The 19,899-nt window shown below is 51.8% G+C and overlaps 1 protein-coding gene across 6 annotated transcripts in view; it reads right to left on the bottom strand.

The window, feature by feature from the left end:
• Positions 1 to 19,899, bottom strand: part of abcc3 (ATP-binding cassette, sub-family C (CFTR/MRP), member 3) — a 183,552-nt gene that overhangs the window by 16,316 nt on the left and 147,337 nt on the right. For 2 of the 6 annotated variants that reach the window (XM_038776531.1, XM_038776533.1), the window contains 2 exons: positions 8,645 to 8,958; positions 2,592 to 2,791 (listed from right to left, as the gene is read on the bottom strand). In XM_038776531.1, the coding sequence (XP_038632459.1) occupies positions 2,592 to 2,791; positions 8,645 to 8,958 (514 nt within the window). Of the gene's footprint in view, positions 1 to 2,591; positions 2,792 to 8,644; positions 8,959 to 11,451; positions 11,713 to 19,899 lie in introns of those variants that run through there. The other 4 variants (XM_038776532.1, XM_038776534.1, XM_038776536.1 and 1 more) reach the window with 3 other exon arrangements.

Raw genomic sequence — 19,899 nt, 5'->3', positions numbered from 1 at the left:
AGGCTGGAGAAGGTGCAGAGCAGATTCAGTAAGAGGTTAGATCAGGAAAAGCTGAAGTGGGTGCAGTGACCTTTTAAAAAATACATTTAGAGTACCCAATTATTTATTTTTCCAATTAAGGTCAATTGAGTGTGGCCAATCCACTTCCTCTGCACATCTTTGGACTGTGGGGGTGAGACCCATGCAGACACGGGGAGAATGTACAAACTCCACACGGACAGTGACCCGGGGCTGGGATTCCAATCCGGGTCCTCGCGCCGTGAGGCAGCAGTGCTAACCACTCCCCCTCAGTGCCGCCCTGGGTGCAGTGACCTGATAGAGCTCTTTAAAATTCTGGAAGGGTTTGACAGGGTAGGCCTAGAGATATTTCCATTTGTGGGGAAGACTTTAACTAGGGGCAATAAATAATAGACGGTCACTAATAAATCCAATCGGGAATTCAGGAGAAACACCTTTATCCAGAGTGGCGGGGAATGTGGAACTGGCTCCCACAGAGAGCGGCAGAGGTGAATAGTGTGGACAGTGCAGCACGGTAGCATTGTGGTTAGCACAATTGCTTCACAGCTCCAGGGTCCCAGGTTTGATTCCCGGCTTGGGTCACTGTCTGTGCGGAGTCTGCACATCCTCCCCGTGTCTGCGTGGGTTTCCTCCGGGTGCTCCGGTTTCCTCCCACAGTCCAAAGATGTGCAGGTTAGGTGGATTGGCCATGATAATTTGCCCTTAGTGTCCAAAATTGCCCTTAGTGTTGGGTGGGGTTACTGGGCTATGGGGATAGGGTGGAGGTGTTGACCTTGGGTAGGGTGCTCTTTCCAAGAGCCGGTGCAGACTCGATGGGCCGAATGGCCTCCTTCTGCACTGTAAATTCTATGAAATAATTCTATGAAAGGTTGAAGGGGAAGTTGGATAAATGTGTAGGGGTGGGAGAATGAGGTTTAGGGATGGGAGAATGAGGTGTAGGGGTGGGAGAATGAGGTGTAGGGGTGGGAGAATGAGGTGTGGGGGTGGGAGAATGAGGTGTAGGGGTGGGAGAATGAGGTGTAGGGGTGGGAGAATGAGGTGTAGGGGTGGGAGAATGAGGTGTAGAGGTGGGAGAATGAGGTGTAGGGGTGGGAGAATGAGGTGTAGGGGTGGGAGAATGAGGTGTAGGGGTGGGAGAATGAGGTGCAGGGGTGGGAGAATGAGGTGTAGGGATGGGAGAATGAGGTGTAGGGATGGGAGAATGAGGTGTAGGGGTGGGAGAATGAGGTGTAGGGATGGGAGAATGAGGTGTAGGGATGGGAGAATGAGGTGTAGGGATGGGAGAATGAGGTGTAGGGATGGGAGAATGAGGTGTAGGGATGGGAGAATGAGGTGTAGGGGTGGCAGAATGAGGTGTAGGGATGGGAGAATGAGGTGTAGGGGTGGGAGAATGAGGTGTAGGGGTGGGAGAATGAGGTGTAGGGATGGGAGAATGAGGTGTAGGGATGGGAGAATGAGGTGTAGGGGTGGGAGAATGAGGTGTAGGGGTGGGAGAATGAGGTGTGGGGTGGGAGAATGAGGTGTAGGGGTGGGAGAATGAGGTGTAGGGGTGGGAGAATGAGGTGTGGGGTGGGAGAATGAGGTGTAGGGGTGGGAGAATGAGGTGTAGGGATGGGAGAATGAGGTGTAGGGATGGGACAATGAGGTGTAGGGGTGGGAGAATGAGGTGTAGGGGTGGCAGAATGAGGTGTAGGGATGGGAGAATGAGGTGTAGGGGTGGGAGAATGAGGTGTAGGGGTGGGAGAATGAGGTGTAGGGGTGGGAGAATGAGGTGTAGGGGTGGGAGAATGAGGTGTAGGGGTGGGAGAATGAGGTGTAGGGGTGGGAGAATGAGGTGTAGGGGTGGGAGAATGAGGTGTAGGGATGGGAGAATGAGGTGTAGGGGTGGGAGAATGAGGTGTAGGGGTGGGAGAATGAGGTGTAGGGGTGGGAGAATGAGGTGTAGGGGTGGGAGAATGAGGTGTAGGGGTGGGAGAATGAGGTGTAGGGGTGGGAGAATGAGGTGTAGGGATGGGAGAATGAGGTGTAGGGGTGGCAGAATGAGGTGTAGGGATGGGAGAATGAGGTGTACGGGTGGGAGAATGAGGTGTAGGGGTGGCAGAATGAGGTGTAGGGATGGGAGAATGAGGTGTAGGGGTGGGAGAGTGAGGTGTAGGGGTGGGAGAATGAGGTGTAGGGATGGGAGAATGAGGTGTAGGGATGGGAGAATGAGGTGTAGGGGTGGGAGAATGAGATGTAGGGGTGGGAGAATGAGGTGTGGGGTGGGAGAATGAGGTGTGGGGTGGGAGAATGAGGTGTGGGGTGGGAGAATGAGGTGTAGGGGTGGGAGAATGAGGTGTAGGGGTGGGAGAATGAGGTGTAGGGATGGGAGAATGAGGTGTAGGGGTGGGAGAATGAGGTGTAGGAGTGGGAGAATGAGGTGTAGGGGTGGGAGAATGAGGTGTAGGGGTGGGAGAATGAGGTGTAGGGGTGGGAGGAGATTCATATGGAGAACAAAAACCAGCACCAAGCTGATGGCTGAATGGTTTGTTTCTGTACAGGAGGATCAGGAAGTGTTAGTGTCGGTGTCTCACCTGTTTGATACGATACCTGGGTAGTAACTCTTCTGGTTTGCATCCACTTTGTTGTTGTTCATTCGGATGAAGCTGCTTTGCCTACCGTAGGCTCGGATGACGCTACAGCCAGTGATGGTTTCTGAGAAGTGGGAGTAGATTGGTGAGCGGCTGACGGACTCCAAGCGTTTCAGCTGCCGTGATGTTGCCACGTAGAACCGCTGCCAGTTAACAAGACAAATTCATAACAATGGTGGTTAGAATGAGGGAGACTGTGTTGCATCATCAAAATCAAGCTGATTGGCAACAATACGGTCAGACAGTCTAACAAAAACCGCACAGAGATCAACAGGAGCACTGGTTACTGCAAAGAGAGAGAAATCAGGGGAAGAGTTACAGTCAGGGTGACCTGCAGCAGTAACCCCCCACCCCCCGGGCTATCAGCAGGAGTGACAGTAGCTGGGGGAGGGTGCACAGGGCAGCAGGATGATTACTGTGTGTGGGGAAGAACAGCCCAGGGGAACTCTCTGAACAGATACTGTTATGGGCCAGGGTCTAGAGAACCCCAAAGTGTATCATGGAGTTCACCTGACTCTCGACGTTTACTAGATTGTGGTATGGGGAGCACACGGCCCACTCTACAGGTGTGGGACAGCAGAAATGGAAAAATATTTTATAAAGCAAAACAATGTTTATTCTATGAACTATCAGGCCACTGGAAGCTGATCAGGGAAGGATTCCTGGTCAATTAGTCCATTCCAGCTGAGCCTATCTCCCTCAGAAAACAGTGCTGGAGAAGCTCGGTTAGGAGAGAAAGCCATTCCAACTGGAAGCTCAGAAAAGCCTGACATGGTTAGATTAGACAACATTGAACTGTGAGAAGGGGTGGCACGTTGGCGGAGTGGTTAGCACTGCTGTTTCACGGCGCCGAGGTCCCAGGTTCGATCCTGGCACTGGGTCCCTGTCCGTGTGGAGTTTGCACATTCTCCCCGTGTCTGTGTAGCCACGTAGAACCGCTACACCCCCACAACACAAAGATGTGCAGGGTAGGTGGATTGGCCACGTTAAATTGCCCCTTCATTGGATAAAAAAGGATTGTGAACTGTAAATTCAGATTGAAGCTAATCAGCCAATGAGAATTGCTGGAATTCACCCCTCAACCAGAACAACTTCCCCCAATGAAGGATAATGTCCCAAGTTACCGGACGGAAAAGTCATCAATCAAACCAGCAAAAAGAGGAGCGAAGAGGACGAATTACCGAATGACTACATGTCTTATGGTCTAAGCTTTGGCAAACTTGGGTTAGAACGAGCATCTTAAAGAAGGATCAAGATGTCGAGAAGCAGAGAGACGCAGGGAGAGGAACGCAGAGATTGGGCCATCGTCCATCAATGGTTATAATTGGGGAAGAGGAGCCCAGATATCTCCGGGGGCTGAGAGATTAGAGAGAAAGGGAGGGGTAAGTGGATGGAGGGATTAGAAAACAAGGTTGAGAATTTTAAAATTGAAGGGTTGCTGGGCTGGGAGCAATTACAGGACAGGGGGTATAGGAGGACAGGGGGTACAGGAGGACAGGGGGTACAGGAGGACAGGGGGTACAGGAGGACAGGGGGTACAGGAGGACAGGGGGTACAGGAGGACAGGGGGTCCAGGAGGACAGGGGGTACAGGAGGAGAGGGGGTACAGGAGGAGAGGGGGTACAGGAGGAGAGGGGGGTACAGGAGGACAGGGGGTACAGGAGGAGAGGGGGTACAGGAGGAGAGGGGGTCCAGGAGGACAGGGGGTACAGGAGGACAGGGGGTACAGGAGGACAGGGGGTACAGGAGGACAGGGGGTACAGGAGGAGAGGGGGTACAGGAGGACAGGGGGTACAGGAGGAGAGGGGGTACAGGAGGACAGGGGGTACAGGAGGACAGGGGGTACAGGAGTTATGGGCCAGGGTTTAGAGAATCCCAAAGTGTATCATGGGGTTCACCTGACCCACAACGTTTACTAGATTGTGGTATGGGGAGCACACGGCCCACTCTACAGGGGTGGTACAGCAGAAATGGAAAAGTATTTTTTAAAGCAAAACAATGTTTATTCTATGAACTCAAGTTAACCTTTTTAAAACATACAGTGAACATCTTAGCAACCATCAATTCAAATACAACCCCCAAAGACAACACTACTAAGTAATCCTTAAGCTGGCCTTTTAACATCCAGAAGACTTAAAACACCTTTTACCAGAAGCACATCAGGTTAAAGTCACTACTGTTATTAGTTTTAAATCACCAGGATCGATTTACAGTCTTTATATTACAGAGAGAGACTCTAATACCCCTTCTGGCTCTGACTGCAGCTATCCAGCTCTGAAAACAAAACTAAAACACACCCTGCAGCAAACAGCCTAAAACGAAAGTAAAAAGCTGACAGACAGCCCAGCTCCACCCACTCTCTGACATCACTGGAGTAATAAAAACCCATTTCTTAAAGGTACTCTCACATGACACAGGGTACAGGAACCGACTGGGACTTGGTTTTGAATCTTGGTGAGCTGAGGTTTAGAGGGTAGAATGTGTCATCACCGAGGACTGAATGGAATAGGCGGGTCGAGACGTAACAAAGGCAGAAATGACGGCCTCAGCGGATAAGCTGCAGCAAGAAAGAAGTCAATGTTAGAGGTGAAAATAAGCCATCTTAGAGATGGCACAGACGGTCGGAAACAACTTGAGATCCTCTGCTGTAACCATTCTATGAGATATGGCACAGATATTAAAACAGTCTGTTCCTGCCTCAGTTCCTGGGAGAGGAATGGAGTGGGTGGAGGGACAAAGACCCGACATTAAAACGGAGGAAATTGTCGCTTATCCAAGACAAGCAGGGATAGAGAGTGAGAAAGAGTTGGAAGAGGGAGGGTGCTGGGGAAAGGGATCTCTATATCAGCAGATCATGTCGCTGAGGAAGAGGGAGGGTGCTGGGGAAACGGATCTCTATATCAGCAGATCATGTCGCTGAGGAAGGAGGGTGCTGGGGAAACAGATCTCTATATCAGCAGATCATGTCGCTGAGGAAGAGGGAGGGTGCTGGGGAAACAGATCTCTATATCAGCAGATCATGTCGCTGAGGAACAGACCAATGGCTCGACAGTTGGACAGGGCAGACTGGACCAAACGAAGCTATTCCACTGAAGCAGACACGAGGTTGGGGAGAAGCAACGGTAAAACTGATAGTCAAAAACGGAGAATAGAAGGAGGTTCCGTAGTGATGGTAACAGAGGCGAGACAGCTGGCCCCTGGACCTGGGGAAGACAGTCCTGTGAAAGAATGGGCTGTATTTTACTAGCCTGAACTAGGATGGGAAGGGGAGGCCATTTTCCGAGAGGTAGCAACGATCACAAATGACCACGTTACGGGGAGTCTAACTGAGCCACTGAAGACTCAGGGCCTCTTCCTGCCTCTGTGGGTGTTTTACAAATGGTTGACGAGCCCTGCTGTGTGGGGAGACTGCCAAATAAACCCTGGCAGCCTCAGCAAAGGGGAGCCTGGTTTTGGAGCACTATGTTCCCCAACAACCACCACCCCATCCCCCTTTGCTGGGTCCTAATTCACCAGCTTTCCCTGCTCCACCAAAACAGCCCCATGGGATCTTCTACACCCTCCCAAGTAGACAGGAGCCTTGGTTTGAAGTCCCATTCAAAACGTGTGGCGCTCCCTCAGTACTGACCCTCTGACAGTGCAGCACTCCCTCACTACTGACCCTCTGACAGTGCGGCACTCCCTCACTACTGACCCTCTGACAGTGCGGCACTCCCTCAGTACTGACCCTCTGACAGTGCGGCACTCCCTCAGTACTGGCCCTCTGACAGTGCGGCACTCCCTCAGTACTGACCCTCTGACAGTGCGGCACTCCCTCAGTACTGACCCTCTGACAGTGCGGCACTCCCTCAGTACTGACCCTCTGACAGTGCGGCACTCCCTCAGTACTGACCCTCTGACAGTGCGGCACTCCCTCAGTACTGACCCTCTGACAGTGCGGCACTCCCTCAGTACTGACCCTCTGACAGTGCAGCACTCCCTCAGTACTGACCCTCTGACAGTGCGGCACTCCCTCAGTACTGACCCTCTGACAGTGCGGCACTCTCTCAGTACTGACCCTCTGACAGTGCAGCACTCCCTCAGTACTGACCCTCTGACAGTGCAGCACTCCCTCAGTACTGACCCTCTGACAGTGCAGCACTCCCTCAGTACTGACCCTGTGACAGTGCAGCACTGCCTCAGTACTGACCCTCTGACAGTGCAGCACTCCCTCAGTACTGACCCTCTGACAGTGCGGCACTCCCTCAGTACTGACCCTCTGACAGTGCGGCACTCCCTCAGTACTGACCCTCTGACAGTGCAGCACTCCCTCAGTACTGACCCTCTGACAGAGCAGCACTCCCTCAGTACTGACCCTCTGACATTGCGGCTCTCCCTCAGTACTGACCCTCTGACAGTGCAGCACTCTCTCAGTACTGACCCTCTGACAGTGCAGCACTCCCTCAGTACTGACCCTCTGACAGTGCGGCACTCCCTCAGTACTGACCCTCTGACAGTGCAGCACTCCCTCAGTACTGACCCTCTGACAGTGCAGCACTCCCTCAGTACTGACCCTCTGACAGTGCGGCACTCCCTCAGTACTGACCCTCTGACAGTGCAGCACTCCCTCAGTACTGACCCTCTGACAGTGCGGCACTCCCTCAGTACTACACTGGCGTGTCACCCTGGTATTTTGTGTTCAAGTCCTGGAGTGGGTCTTGAACCCAGAACATAGAACATAGAACAGTACAGCACAGAACAGGCCCTTCGGCCCTCGATGTTGTGCCGAGCAATGATCACCCTACTCAAACCCACGTATCCACCCTATACCCGTAACCCAACAACACCCCGCTTAACCTTACTTTTTAGGACACTACGGGCAATTTGTCATGGCCAATCCACTTAACCCGCACATCTTTGGACTGTGGGAGGAAACCGGAGCACCCGGAGGAAACCCATGCACACACGGGGAGGACGTGCAGACTCCGCACAGACAGTGACCCAGCCGGGAATCGAAACTGGGACCCTGGAGCTGTGAAGCATTTATGCTAACCACCATGCTACCGTGAGGCCCCTAGAACCTTGTGACTAGGAGGTAACTGACCAACTGAAGGGAGAGAACGGTTAGGACAGGGCAGGGCATTTGGAGTTTAGAAGGAACAATTCCGAGGAGTCAAGTCTTGATAATACTGCTGTCAAAAACAGGCAAGTATCTAATCACGCAGACCTGTCTGGATAGTCACTCATCCCCAGAGAGAGATACCACGCCCACAACATTAACCATTTGCTTGTTGCAAGTTGCAGATAATTATTAAGCAAAATGTCTGTGTTCTGATGGATAGCTGGGGTTGGTTAAGGCATTTGGACACTAGTCTGGGGAGGTGTTTATGTGGAACATCGGTTCCCTGCCTATGTAATTACTGATTCAAGGTGGTCCTGCCACTCACAGACCTTCACCTGGAGAGGGCAGATTTTAAATCTTCCCAGTCAGGGATTGGGGTCACTGAGGCCCTGTGGAGGTGACTGGAGGGATTAGATTTTCCTTTCCCAACGACAGGATCCAGGCAGAGCTCAGGTACAATTAACTTGTGATGATTAGGGGGGGGGGGGGGGGGGGGGGGGGGGGTCAAACACGATTTGGAGATAATCTGGGAACTGTAGAGAGGAGGTGGGGAATGAACTGGAAGATGGGATCCTCCCTCATTCCACAGAGAGCAGCAGGATCTCTCTTAAAAGCATAATTCACTTAAAACATGGCCAAATCTGGGCAGCATGGTCGCACAGTGGCTTCACAGCACCAGGGTCCCAGGTTCGATTCCCGGCTGGGTCACTGTCTGTGCGGTGTCTGCACGTTCTCCCTGTGTCTGCGTGGGTTTCCTCCGGGTGCTCCGGTTTCCTCCCACAGATGTGCAGGTCGATGGGCCGAATGCCTCCTTCTGCTCTGTATGTTATATGTCTATGTCTAATTCTCACTGCGATTCCCATATCCTGCCAGCTGAGAGCTCCGTGATATTTACCTGAACCAGCCAATAGCAGAGCAGCAAAGGGACAATCACTAGGAGAAAGGCTGGACTCAATGAACAGCAAATGAGCAGAACTACGAGTGTGTACAAGAGGCAACGGATCCATATGTCAATGCTCTCAGGAATGCTGACATCAATCGTATCCATATCTTTCCCAAAGCGATTCAGTAACCTCCCAGTGGGAGTCGATTCGAAGAAGGACAGAGAACAACAGAGTACATGGTCAAGCATGTTGACGTGTATCAACCTTGAGGCCTTGAGCATACAGAATGCCCGGCTCATACAGCAGGTGAGAAACATGAAGAGCCCTGTACAAGAAGAGGGAGAACAATGAAAAGACACAGAACATACAAGGGGCACAAACCACATGCATCAGGGAGAGGGAAAGACCGCAAGACAGACTTGCATTTATATAATCCCTTTCGCAGCCCCTGAATGTTTCAAAGTACTTTACAGCCAGTGACGTACTTTTTAAAGTGCAGCCAGTGATAATGTCGGAAACACGCAGTTAACTAGCGAGATCCCACAAACAGCAATGTGATAATGACCAGATGACTGGTTGTTTTGATGATCTTGATTAGCAGGGAGAGATATACCCTCGGGAGTTTAAGCACACAAGGAAAGATTCAGGCATGTAAATTGGATAAGCCCCTAACTCCCCCAATTACTCACTTTCCAGCAACACTACCAAGGTCCGCTGAAAGCAGGGGTCTAACTGTTAAAGGGCCTGACTGCTGTTCTGTTCCCATCACCAAAGTCTGGCTCACACTCAACAAACATACTGAAAAATACATTTCCCTCTCAATGAGTTAATGGTGGTGAAGACGGTGGAGAATGACACGACATTGTGCTTGTCGGGATAGAGGCAGGAGGAAGAGGGATGAATAAAGGGAGATGAGTGAGACACAAAAAGCTGGAGCACGAGATCTGCTGAAACCCAGTTCAACACAAATCATGGCAGAAGCTAATTATCACTGCTGCTTTTCCCTCCCACATTCCCTCACCCCCAGCTTCCTGAGGTGAGGTTTACTCACAAGTCAGGTAGCTCAGGGTGAACCGGGTCAGGTACTGGGACCAGGTCAGTAATGGCGCTGTGTTAGATACTGGGACCAGGTCAGTAATGGCGCTGTGTTAGATACTGGGACCAGGTCAGTAATGGCGCTGTGTTAGATACTGGGACCAGGTCAGTAATGGCGCTGTGTTAGATACTGGGACCCGTTCAGTAATGGCGCTGTGTTAGATACTGGGACCAGGTCAGTAATGGCGCTGTGTTAGATACTGGGACCCGTTCAGTAATGGCGCTGTGTTAGATACTGGGACCAGGTCAGTAATGGCGCTGTGTTAGATACTGGGACCAGGTCAGTAATGGCGCTGTGTTAGATACTGGGACCAGGTCAGTAATGGCGCTGTGTTAGATACTGGGACCAGGTCAGTAATGGCGCTGTGTTAGATACTGGGACCAGGTCAGTAATGGCGCTGTGTTAGATACTGGGACCAGGTCAGGTACTGGGACCAGGTCAGTAATGGCGCTGTGTTAGATACTGGGACCAGGTCAGTAATGGCGCTGTGTGAGATACTGAGACCCGTTCAGGTACTGGGACCAAGTCAGTAATGGCGCTGTGTTAGATACTGAGACCCGTTCAGGTACTGGGACCAGGTCAGTAATGGCGCTGTGTTAGATACTGGGACCCATTCAGGTACTGGGACCAGGTCAGTAATGGCGCTGTGTTAGATACTGGGACCCATTCAGGTACTGGGACCAGGTCAGTAATGGCGCTGTGTTAGATACTGGGACCCGTTCAGTAATGGCGCTGTGTTAGATACTGGGACCAGGTCAGTAATGGCGCTGTGTTAGATACTGGGACCAGATCAGTAATGGCGCTGTGTTAGATACTGGGACCCGTTCAGTAATGGCGCTGTGTTAGATACTGGGACCTGTTTAAAGGCCAAGAGATTAACAAGGTGGAAAAAAATTAATTTAAGAAGTGGAGCTGCGATTAATTTGTTCTTAATCTAGGACAGAAGTTTGGCACAACATCGTGGGCCGAAGGGCCTGTTCTGTGCTGTATTTTCTATGTTCTATGACAACAACTGTTCAAAATAAACACAGCATTTATCTTCACTCGGAGCCACAGGATTAATTCTCTTTTGAAACTAGTGTGTTGTGTTGGGGGCAGCATGGTAGCGTGGTGGTTAGCATAAATGCTTCACAGCTCCAGGGTCCCAGGTTCGATTCCCGGCTGGGTCACTGTCTGTGCGGAGTCTGCACGTCCTCCCCCTGTGTGCGTGGGTTTCCTCCGGGTGCTCCGGTTTCCTCCCACAGTCCAAAGATGTGCAGGTTAGGTGGATTGGCCATGCTAAATTGCCCGTAGTGTCCTAATAAAAAAAGTAAGGTTAAGGGGGGGGGGGTTGTTGGGTTACGGGTATAGGGAGGATACGTGGGTTTGAGGAGGGTGATCATGGCTCGGCACAACATTGAGGGCCGAAGGGCCTGTTCTGTGCTGTACTGTTCTATGTTCTATGTGTTGTTGGGCTCTGGTTCCAGGGAGATTGGATGCACTCTGACTCTCTTACCTCAGCCCCAACATCCATTCTGGCTGCTGGATCACCAAACCGCACAGAGGCTGAAGGTGAAGCCTGGGTTTATCCTAAATTCTGTGTGTACTACAGTTAGAGGATTAACCAATCAGAGAAAGTATTGGGCAGGACCCTCTGCAGGGCCCACGTCTCAGGAAACATCCCTAATACCTGAAGGGAAAGGTACAGGCAAGCGATTGGAACAGAGGGCAGAAGGCAGAGTGGAATGGAGTAAGCCAGCACCACGATGGTAGACAGGACTTCGAAGAAGCACAGCAGCAGGTCCTCCACACACGCTGGGATCCGATCATCAATCGTCTCCATGTCCTGTGAGAAACGGTTCAGAATTCGTCCAACTGGCGTCAGCTCAAAATAAAGTGCAGGACAGTGCAGAGTTTGATTAAGCAGGCGGGCATGCAGGATGCAGGAAGCACGGATACAGCAGAATGCAAACAGCAGCTGCGATTCGGTGTAGGACAAGAAACCTGTTGAACGAGAACCGGGTGTTACTGCCTTCATTTACCATTGCAGGCTTTAAATAAGCACCAAACAAACCTGGTTTCTCCCATTCCACCTGGGTTCAACTCTCATTTACATACAACTGGTAGATGGAACTCTACTCTGTATCTAACCCCGTGCTGTACCTGTCCTGGGAGTGTTTGATGGGGACAGTGTAGAGGGAGCTTTACTCTGTATCTAACCCCGTGCTGTACCTGTCCTGGGAGTGTTTGATGGGGACAGTGTAGAGGGAGCTTTACTCTGTATCTAACCCCGTGCTGTACCTGTCCTGGGAGTGTTTGATAGGGACAGTGTAGAGGGAGCTTTACTCTGTATCTAACCCCGTGCTGTACCTGTCCTGGGAGTGTTTGGTGGGACAGTGTAGAGGGAGTTTTACTCTGTTTCTAACCCCGTGCTGTACCTGTCCTGGGAGTGTTTGATGGGGACGGTGTAGAGGGAGCTTTACTCTGTATCTAACCCCGTGCTGTACCTGTCCTGGGAGTGTTTGATGGCGACAGTGTAGAGGGAGCTTTACTCTGTATCTAACCCCGTGCTGTACCTGTCCTGGGAGTGTTTGATGGCGACAGTGTAGAGGGAGCTTTACTCTGTATCTAACCCCATGCTGTACCTGTCCTGGGAGTGTTTGATGGGGACAGTGTAGAGCAGGGGTGGGCAAACTACGGGGGTAGGTGGGAATGTGTCATTTTTAAAAAACAGATCAGCTAGGACCAGGATGAATGTTGGAGCTGGCTAGAGGGGCTGAATGGCCTCCTCCTGCTCCAATTTCACATGGACACCACATGGGACAGTGGGTCAAGGAAGTGGTTCACCAACACCTTCAGGATGGCCTATAAATACTGGGCCAGCCACCTACACCGTGTGAATAAATAAAAATGTGGTCTAACCAAGGACTGTTACAAGCTTAGCATAACTCCCCTACTTTTCAATTCTGTGTGATCAAATCTCATCATCACCATTTTAATGCGGAAGAACATAATCTGGACTAAAAATGACAACTGTTCATAAAGAGACAGTCAATAAGCTATTTTACATCTGATTAACACTACACGCCCATTTGAATATCTCACCATGACAACCACATATTTCAGTTGCCTTTGGAGTTGAGGATTATATCAGATCAGCATGGCGGATGGGTACAATGGCCTACTTCTGCTCCTACGGCTTCGGCCTGATTTCTTTGAATGTTTCTGTCCTAATGTAGCCCAGTGATAAAATCCCCAGGGCGCGATTCTCCGCCCCCCCACGACGGGTCGGAGAATAGCGGGAGGGCCTTCCCGACATTTTTCCCGACCTCCCGCTATTCTCCCCCCTCCCCCCCACGGCCCCCCACGACACGAATCACTGCTTGCCGTTTTCTACAGCGAGCAGCGATTCTCCCCTAGCCGATGGGCCGAGTTCCCAGGCCTTTACGGCCGTTTTCGACCGGGGAGCAGAATCGGGTCCCGGGAGGGGGCGCGGAGGCTGCCGTGAAACACGGCCATTTTCACGGCAGCCTTCACGACTCTCCGCATTTGCGGAGAATCGCGCCCCCAGTCTGTGCCCCTCGTATGAAATTGCTCAGCCACCGGGAGTGACCTCTCACTATTTACCTCTCAAAACCTTCCAGCAGTTTGAATACCTCTATTAGATGGAGTACGGAACAGTGCAGAAGGAGGCCATTCGGCCCCTCGAGTCTGCACCGGCTCTCGGAAAGAGCACCCTACTTAAGCCCACGCCTCCACCCTACCCCCGGAACCCCACCTAACCTTTTGGACACTAAGGGGCAAGTTATTATGGCCAATCCACCTAACCTGCGCATCTTTGGACTGTGGGAGGAAACGGGAGCACCCGGAGGAAACCCACGCACACACGGGGGGCCGTGCAGACTCCACACAGTGACCCGAAGCCGGAATTGAACCTGGGACACTGGAGCTGTGAAGCAGCAGTGCTAACCACCGTGCCACCCTATGGTTCTGCCACTGGATTAGTAATCCAGGGAATGAGTTCAAATTCCAGCATGGTAGTTAAAATAACATTTAAAAATAATTGGCTGGCCTCAGTAAAATTGACTGTGAAGTTGTTAAGATTATAATAATAACCTAACTGGTGAATTTCCATATAGGACATTGATAAACCTGTCATTCTTCCCCAGTCTCGGGGCCTTTCTGATGATTCCAATCACACATCAATGGGTTGACTGAACTATAAGCCACTCAGTTTTGACCATTCTGTTAGCAGTGGTTTAACAAGGTGGCTCACCTCACCATGTAAGGGCAATAAAAGCCAGCACCCAGAGTCCCAGTGTTAAGCTTTCCCCCCTCATTCTCTAATATGAGGTTGGAGGGGTCAGCACGTAAAGCCCATCCTGCATTCTTGGACCTGGCTCTCCACGTCCACAGCCCATACAACGGCACCATACAATGGCACCATGCAACGGCACCATGCAACGGCACCATGCAACGGCACCATGCAACGGCACCATGCAACGGCACCATGCAACGGCACCATGCAACGGCACCATGCAACGGCACCATGCAACGGCACCATGCAACGGCACCATGCAACGGCACCATGCAACGGCACCATGCAACGGCACCATGCAACGGCACCATGCAACGGCACCATGCAACGGCACCATGCAACGGCACCATGCAACGGCACCATGCAACGGCACCATGCAACGGCACCATGCAACGGCACCATGCAACGGCACCATGCAACGGCACCATGCAACGGCACCATGCAACGGCACCATGCAACGGCACCATGCAATGGCACCATGCAACGGCACCATGCAACGGCACTATGCAATGGCACCATGCAACGGCACCATGCAACGGCACCATGCAACAGCACCATGCAACGGCACTATGCAATGGCACCATGCAACGGCACCATGCAACGGCACTATGCAATGGCACCATGCAATGGCACCATGCAACGGCACCATGCAACAGCACCATGCAACGGCACCATGCAACGGCACCATGCAATGGCACCATGCAACAGCACCATGCAACGGCACCATGCAATGGCACCATGCAACGGCACCATGCAACGGCACCATGCAATGGCACCATGCAATGGCACCATGCAATGCACCATGCAATGCACCATGCAATGGCAACACGTTGCCAGATGTCTGCGGTGCTGCTCACATCGGTCAAGCTGAGATTTGGGGGGAACTTTCCCTCGAGGCCTCTTCATATCCATTCATTCCTTTACCCAATGAAAGCCAATCAATCTCAGTCTTGGCAGCTCCATGTGACTGCCAGACTTCACTGCTCCTTGGGGACAGCTGCATCCTGACATAATCGAATTGTAAAGATTCTGTCCCCTTGTTCTGGTTTCCTCCACCAAGGGAAAAACCTTCTGTCCATCCCCCCTAACCCACTCTTTTATCATCAGATAGGGAACAATTGTCCCAATATAATTTTCTTTTCCTAAAGATGGTCTTATGGATTTAATGTTCCGCTTTCAACAACCTACCCCACCCACCTCAGATGAGAATCACTTCTTACAAATGTCCAAAGTGTTTTGAAACAAAGATTCTTATTGGTTTAAACCAACTCTGGCCAGGAATGGTGGCTTGGCTACACGGGGCAGAGGAGTTTGCAGTGTCTCTGCTCTGTCTGTAGTGCTGGAGTGGGAATTGTTGAACCTGATCTACTCGATGGGCCTGGGTCAGCCAGCGATTTACATGCTGACTGTCTTGCTGCAGGAGCGACCTCAGGCTTGGCCTGGGTTCAGTAGGATCATGGCTGATCTTTTCCCTCAGCCTTACCGCCCGTTTGATCATCATATTGCTCATGCCCTTAGAATCCAAAAATCTATCAATCTCTGCCTTGAATATATTCAACAGCTGAGCATTTGCAGCTCTGTGGGATAGCGAATTCCCTGTGAGTGAAGGAACTTCTCATTAGTCCAAAATGGCTAATCTCTCTGGTCAAATCATTGGCCCTGTCAAACCCTCTCAGAATCTATTTCAATGAGATTACCTTTTGTGAGGTGATTCATAGAACCCTACAGTGCAGAAGGAAGGTTCTGGCCCATCAAGTCCGCACCAACCTTCTGAAAGAGCACCCTACCATGCCCACTCCTCTGCCCATTCCCTGGAACTCCACCTAACCGATGGACACTAAGGGCAATTTATCATGGCCAATCCACCTAACCTGCACATCTGTGGACTGTGGGAGAAAACCGGAGCACTCGGAGGAAAACCACGCACACACGGGGAGAACGTGCAAACGCCACACAGACAGTGACCAAAAGCAGGAATTGAACCCGAAACCCTGGCGCTGTGAGGCAGCAGTGCTAACCACTGTGCCACCCAGAGTATTTCCTCAGACTATTTGCGATGTGCATTGCTCACACGTGGGAGCCATTCCTTCACCTGCCATTTGAAACAGAAAGAATTGAAAGACCTCCCCTCCACCAATCTACCCATTTCAGGAAGGCATGGCTGCCACTAGAACCTGTGCCTCTGTCTTATTGACAGGCACCTCCCCCTGATTTAGGATGGCGAGGGGGGGGGGGGGGGGGGGGGGAGTTCCTCTCTGACTTCTCTGCCTCTTCCACCAGAGCTCATGTCTCTGTTGATTTAAAAGCTCTCTGTCACAACGTTGCCAAGGGTGGAGACCTGACAGCTTGGAAACAGAGAATGTCATCCCAGACCAAATTCTGTTCAGATATCTGTGTGCAAAGGAGGATGGTATTCTTTCACAAAATAAACCCCAACGTAACTCACCAACAGCAAACCTTTTACATTCAGACATGTAATTTAAACATTTACACATCCAGGATCGGTAAAATCTCCAAGATTCCCTGGAACACAAGTTCACGGAATACCGGAATATATATATTTTTTAATTTAGAATACCCAATTAATTTTTTCCAATAAAGGGGCAATTTAGCATGGTCAGTCCACCTACCCTGCACATCTTTGGGTTGCGGGGGTGAAACCCACACGAACACGGGGAGAATGTGCAAACTCCACAGGGACAGTGACCCAGGGCCGGGATCAAACCTGGGACCTCGGTGCCGTGATGCAGCAGTGCTAACCACTGCGCCACCGCTGAGAGGAATTTAACCTGGTGAATCTCCAAACCCCCTTGGCTCTGAGCGGAGTTCCCAGCTGTCAGAATGTAAAGGGTTTGCTGAGCAATCATTTATTTCAGAAAACACTTCCCCAACTGAGATAGTTTTAAACAATCATCCATTCAGGAACCATCATCAGCATCATGTGAGAGAGAGAGAGAGAGCGCGAGAGAGATCGCAAGAGAGCAAGAGAGAGAGCGCGAGAGAGCGCGAGAGAGTGCGAGAGAGAGCGCGAGAGAGAGCGCGAGAGAGAGAGAGCGAGCGAGAGAAAGCGAGAGAGAGAGTGAGAGAAAGCGAGAGAGAGAGAAAGTGAGAGAGAGAGAAAGCGAGAGAAAGAGAGCGAGAAAGAGAGAGCGAGAAAGAGAGAGCGAGAGCGAGCAAAAGAGTGTGAGAGAGCAAGAGAAAGAGAGCAAGCGAGCGAGAGCGCAAGAGAGAGGGCAAGCGAGAGAGAGAGGGCGAGTGAGAGAGAGAGAGGGCGAGCGAGAGAGAGAGAGGGGCGAGCGAGATAGAGCGCGAGAGAGAGCGAGAGAGGGAGCAAGAGAGAGAAAGAGAGAGTGAGAGCGAGCGAGAGACGAGAGCGAGTGAGAGAGCGAGAGGAGAGAGAGCGCGAGAGAGAGGAGACTTAAGCAAAGACCAGAGAGATAGAGAGGGAGAATTAATCAGACAAAGAGACGAAAGATGGACAAAGACAGGCAAACCAAGTGGGAGAGAAACTAACAGAAAGACAGACAGACACAAAGAGACACACACAGAATGAGAGAGACACACATTGTTGGGCTAAAAGGTAAAACAGAAAGTTAGATGAAGTCCTTTTGAAAACATTGGATTAGATCAATTGGTGCTGTTTGTTTCAGTAAACAGTCCGTGTATTACACAGGGTACAATATCCTGTTGGCACAGAGACCCAGACTTTGCAGAACACATTATGGAAACGCACATCTCTCACTCTCTACACACAGGTCAGAATTTATTGCCAAGGAATCTTGGTCTGATGGTTTTGCCTCGCACTCACCTCCAGGCTGTGCACAGCCCCTTCCCCAAGGCACCACAGTGACCAATGTTTCGGGCTCCCAGTACACCCGGCCAGTCACAGGTTTGTTCGAAGAGGCTGAATGGTCAGAGGGCAGCACAATTTGGGCATTGGACAGGAGCAGAGTGCAGGCTGGGAGACAGCATTACCCTCACACACACACACTCACATTGGACAGGAGTGGAGTGACCGGGCAGTGGGCTGGTCAGTGGGGTAGGTGGTTGGCAGTGGGCTGGGCAATGGGTGGGTACCTGGGCAGTGGACTGGGCAATGGGGTAGGTGGCTGGCAGTGGACTGGGCAGTGCGTGGGTACCTGGGCAGTGGGCTGGGCAATGGGTGGGTACCTGGGCAGTGGACTGGGCAATGGGGTAGGTGGCTGGCAGTGGACTGGGCAGTGGGTGGGTACCTGGGCAGTGGGCTGGGCAATGGGGTAGGTGACTGTGCAGTGGGGTGGGTGGCAGGGCAGTGGGCTGGGCAGTGGGTGGGTGGCAGGGCAGTGGACTGGGCAGTGCGTGGGTACCTGGGCAGTGGGCTGGGCAATGGGTGGGTACCTGGGCAGTGGGCTGGGCAATGGGTGGGTACCTGGGCAGTGGACTGGGCAGTGGGGTAGGTGGCTGGCAGTGGACTGGGCAGTGGGTGGGTACCTGGGCAGTGGGCTGGGCAATGGGGTAGGTGGCTGGCAGTGGACTGGGCAGTGCGTGGGTACCTGGGCAGTGGGCTGGGCAATGGGTGGGTACCTGGGCAGTGGACTGGGCAGTGGGGTAGGTGGCTGGCAGTGGACTGGGCAGTGGGTGGGTACCTGGGCAGTGGGCAATGGGGTAGGTGACTGTGGGGTGGGTGGCAGGGCAGTTGGCTGGGCAGTGGGTGGGTGGCAGGGCAGTGGGGTGGGCAGTCTCCTTGGGAGCCACACATGGACCAAGCTGACACTCAGACAACACGTGCCCAACTCGGCAGCCTCACATTTACATCGCAGTTACTTCCCAGCAGGAAAATGATGGTCACAACCGACTACAATGAATAACTTGTGTTGGTAAAACTAGATGATTCACAGACACTGACAGCACCAAAACAGAAACATTAGATCAGAGAGAAACACAACAAGAGGCAGCCCCACTGTCAGCAACATCGCTGATTTCAATTTTTCAGAAGAGAAAATCACATTAGTGGGTCTTTGACTGTATCTCGACTGATGTTAATCCAGCTCCCTCACACTGTCACTCAGTAACCCCTCTCCCCCAGCACCCTGTGTTACTGACTGTATCTCGACTGATGTTAATCCAGCTCCCTCACACTGTCACTCAGTAACCCCTCTCCCCCCAGCACCCTGTGTTACTGACTGTATCTCTACTGATGTTAATCCAGCTCCCTCACACTGTCACTCAGTAGCCCCTCTCCCCCAGCACCCTGTGTTACTGACTGTATCTCTACTGATGTTAATCCAGCTCCCTCACACTGTCACTCAGTAGCCCCTCTCCCCCAGCACCCTGTGTTACTGACTGTATCTCTACTGATGTTAATCCAGCTCCCTCACACTGTCACTCAGTAGCCCCTCTCCCCCAGCACCCTGTGTTACTGACTGTATCTCTACTGATGTTAATCCAGCTCCCTCACACTGTCACTCAGTAACCCCTCTCCCCCCAGCACCCTGTGTTACTGACTGTATCTCTACTGATGTTAATCCAGCTCCCTCACACTGTCACTCAGTAACCCCTCTCCCCCAGCACCCTGTGTTACTGACTGTATCTCTACTGATGTTAATCCAGCTCCCTCACACTGTCACTCAGTAACCCCTCTCCCCCAGCACCCTGTGTTACTGACTGTATCTCTACTAATGTTAATCCAGCTCCCTCACACTGTCACTCAGTACCCCCTCTCCCCCAGCACCCTGTGTTACTGACTGTATCTCTACTGATGTTAATCCAGCTCCCTCACACTGTCACTCAGTAACCCCTCTCCCCCCCAGCACCCTGTGTTACTGACTGTATCTCTACTGATGTTAATCCAGCTCCCTCACACTGTCACTCAGTAACCCCTCTCCCCCAGCACC

Source organism: Scyliorhinus canicula, chromosome 18 (assembly GCF_902713615.1).
Source record: "Scyliorhinus canicula chromosome 18, sScyCan1.1, whole genome shotgun sequence".
NCBI lineage: Eukaryota > Metazoa > Chordata > Chondrichthyes > Carcharhiniformes > Scyliorhinidae > Scyliorhinus > Scyliorhinus canicula.
This window is presented reverse-complemented; position numbering and strand designations above follow the sequence as displayed.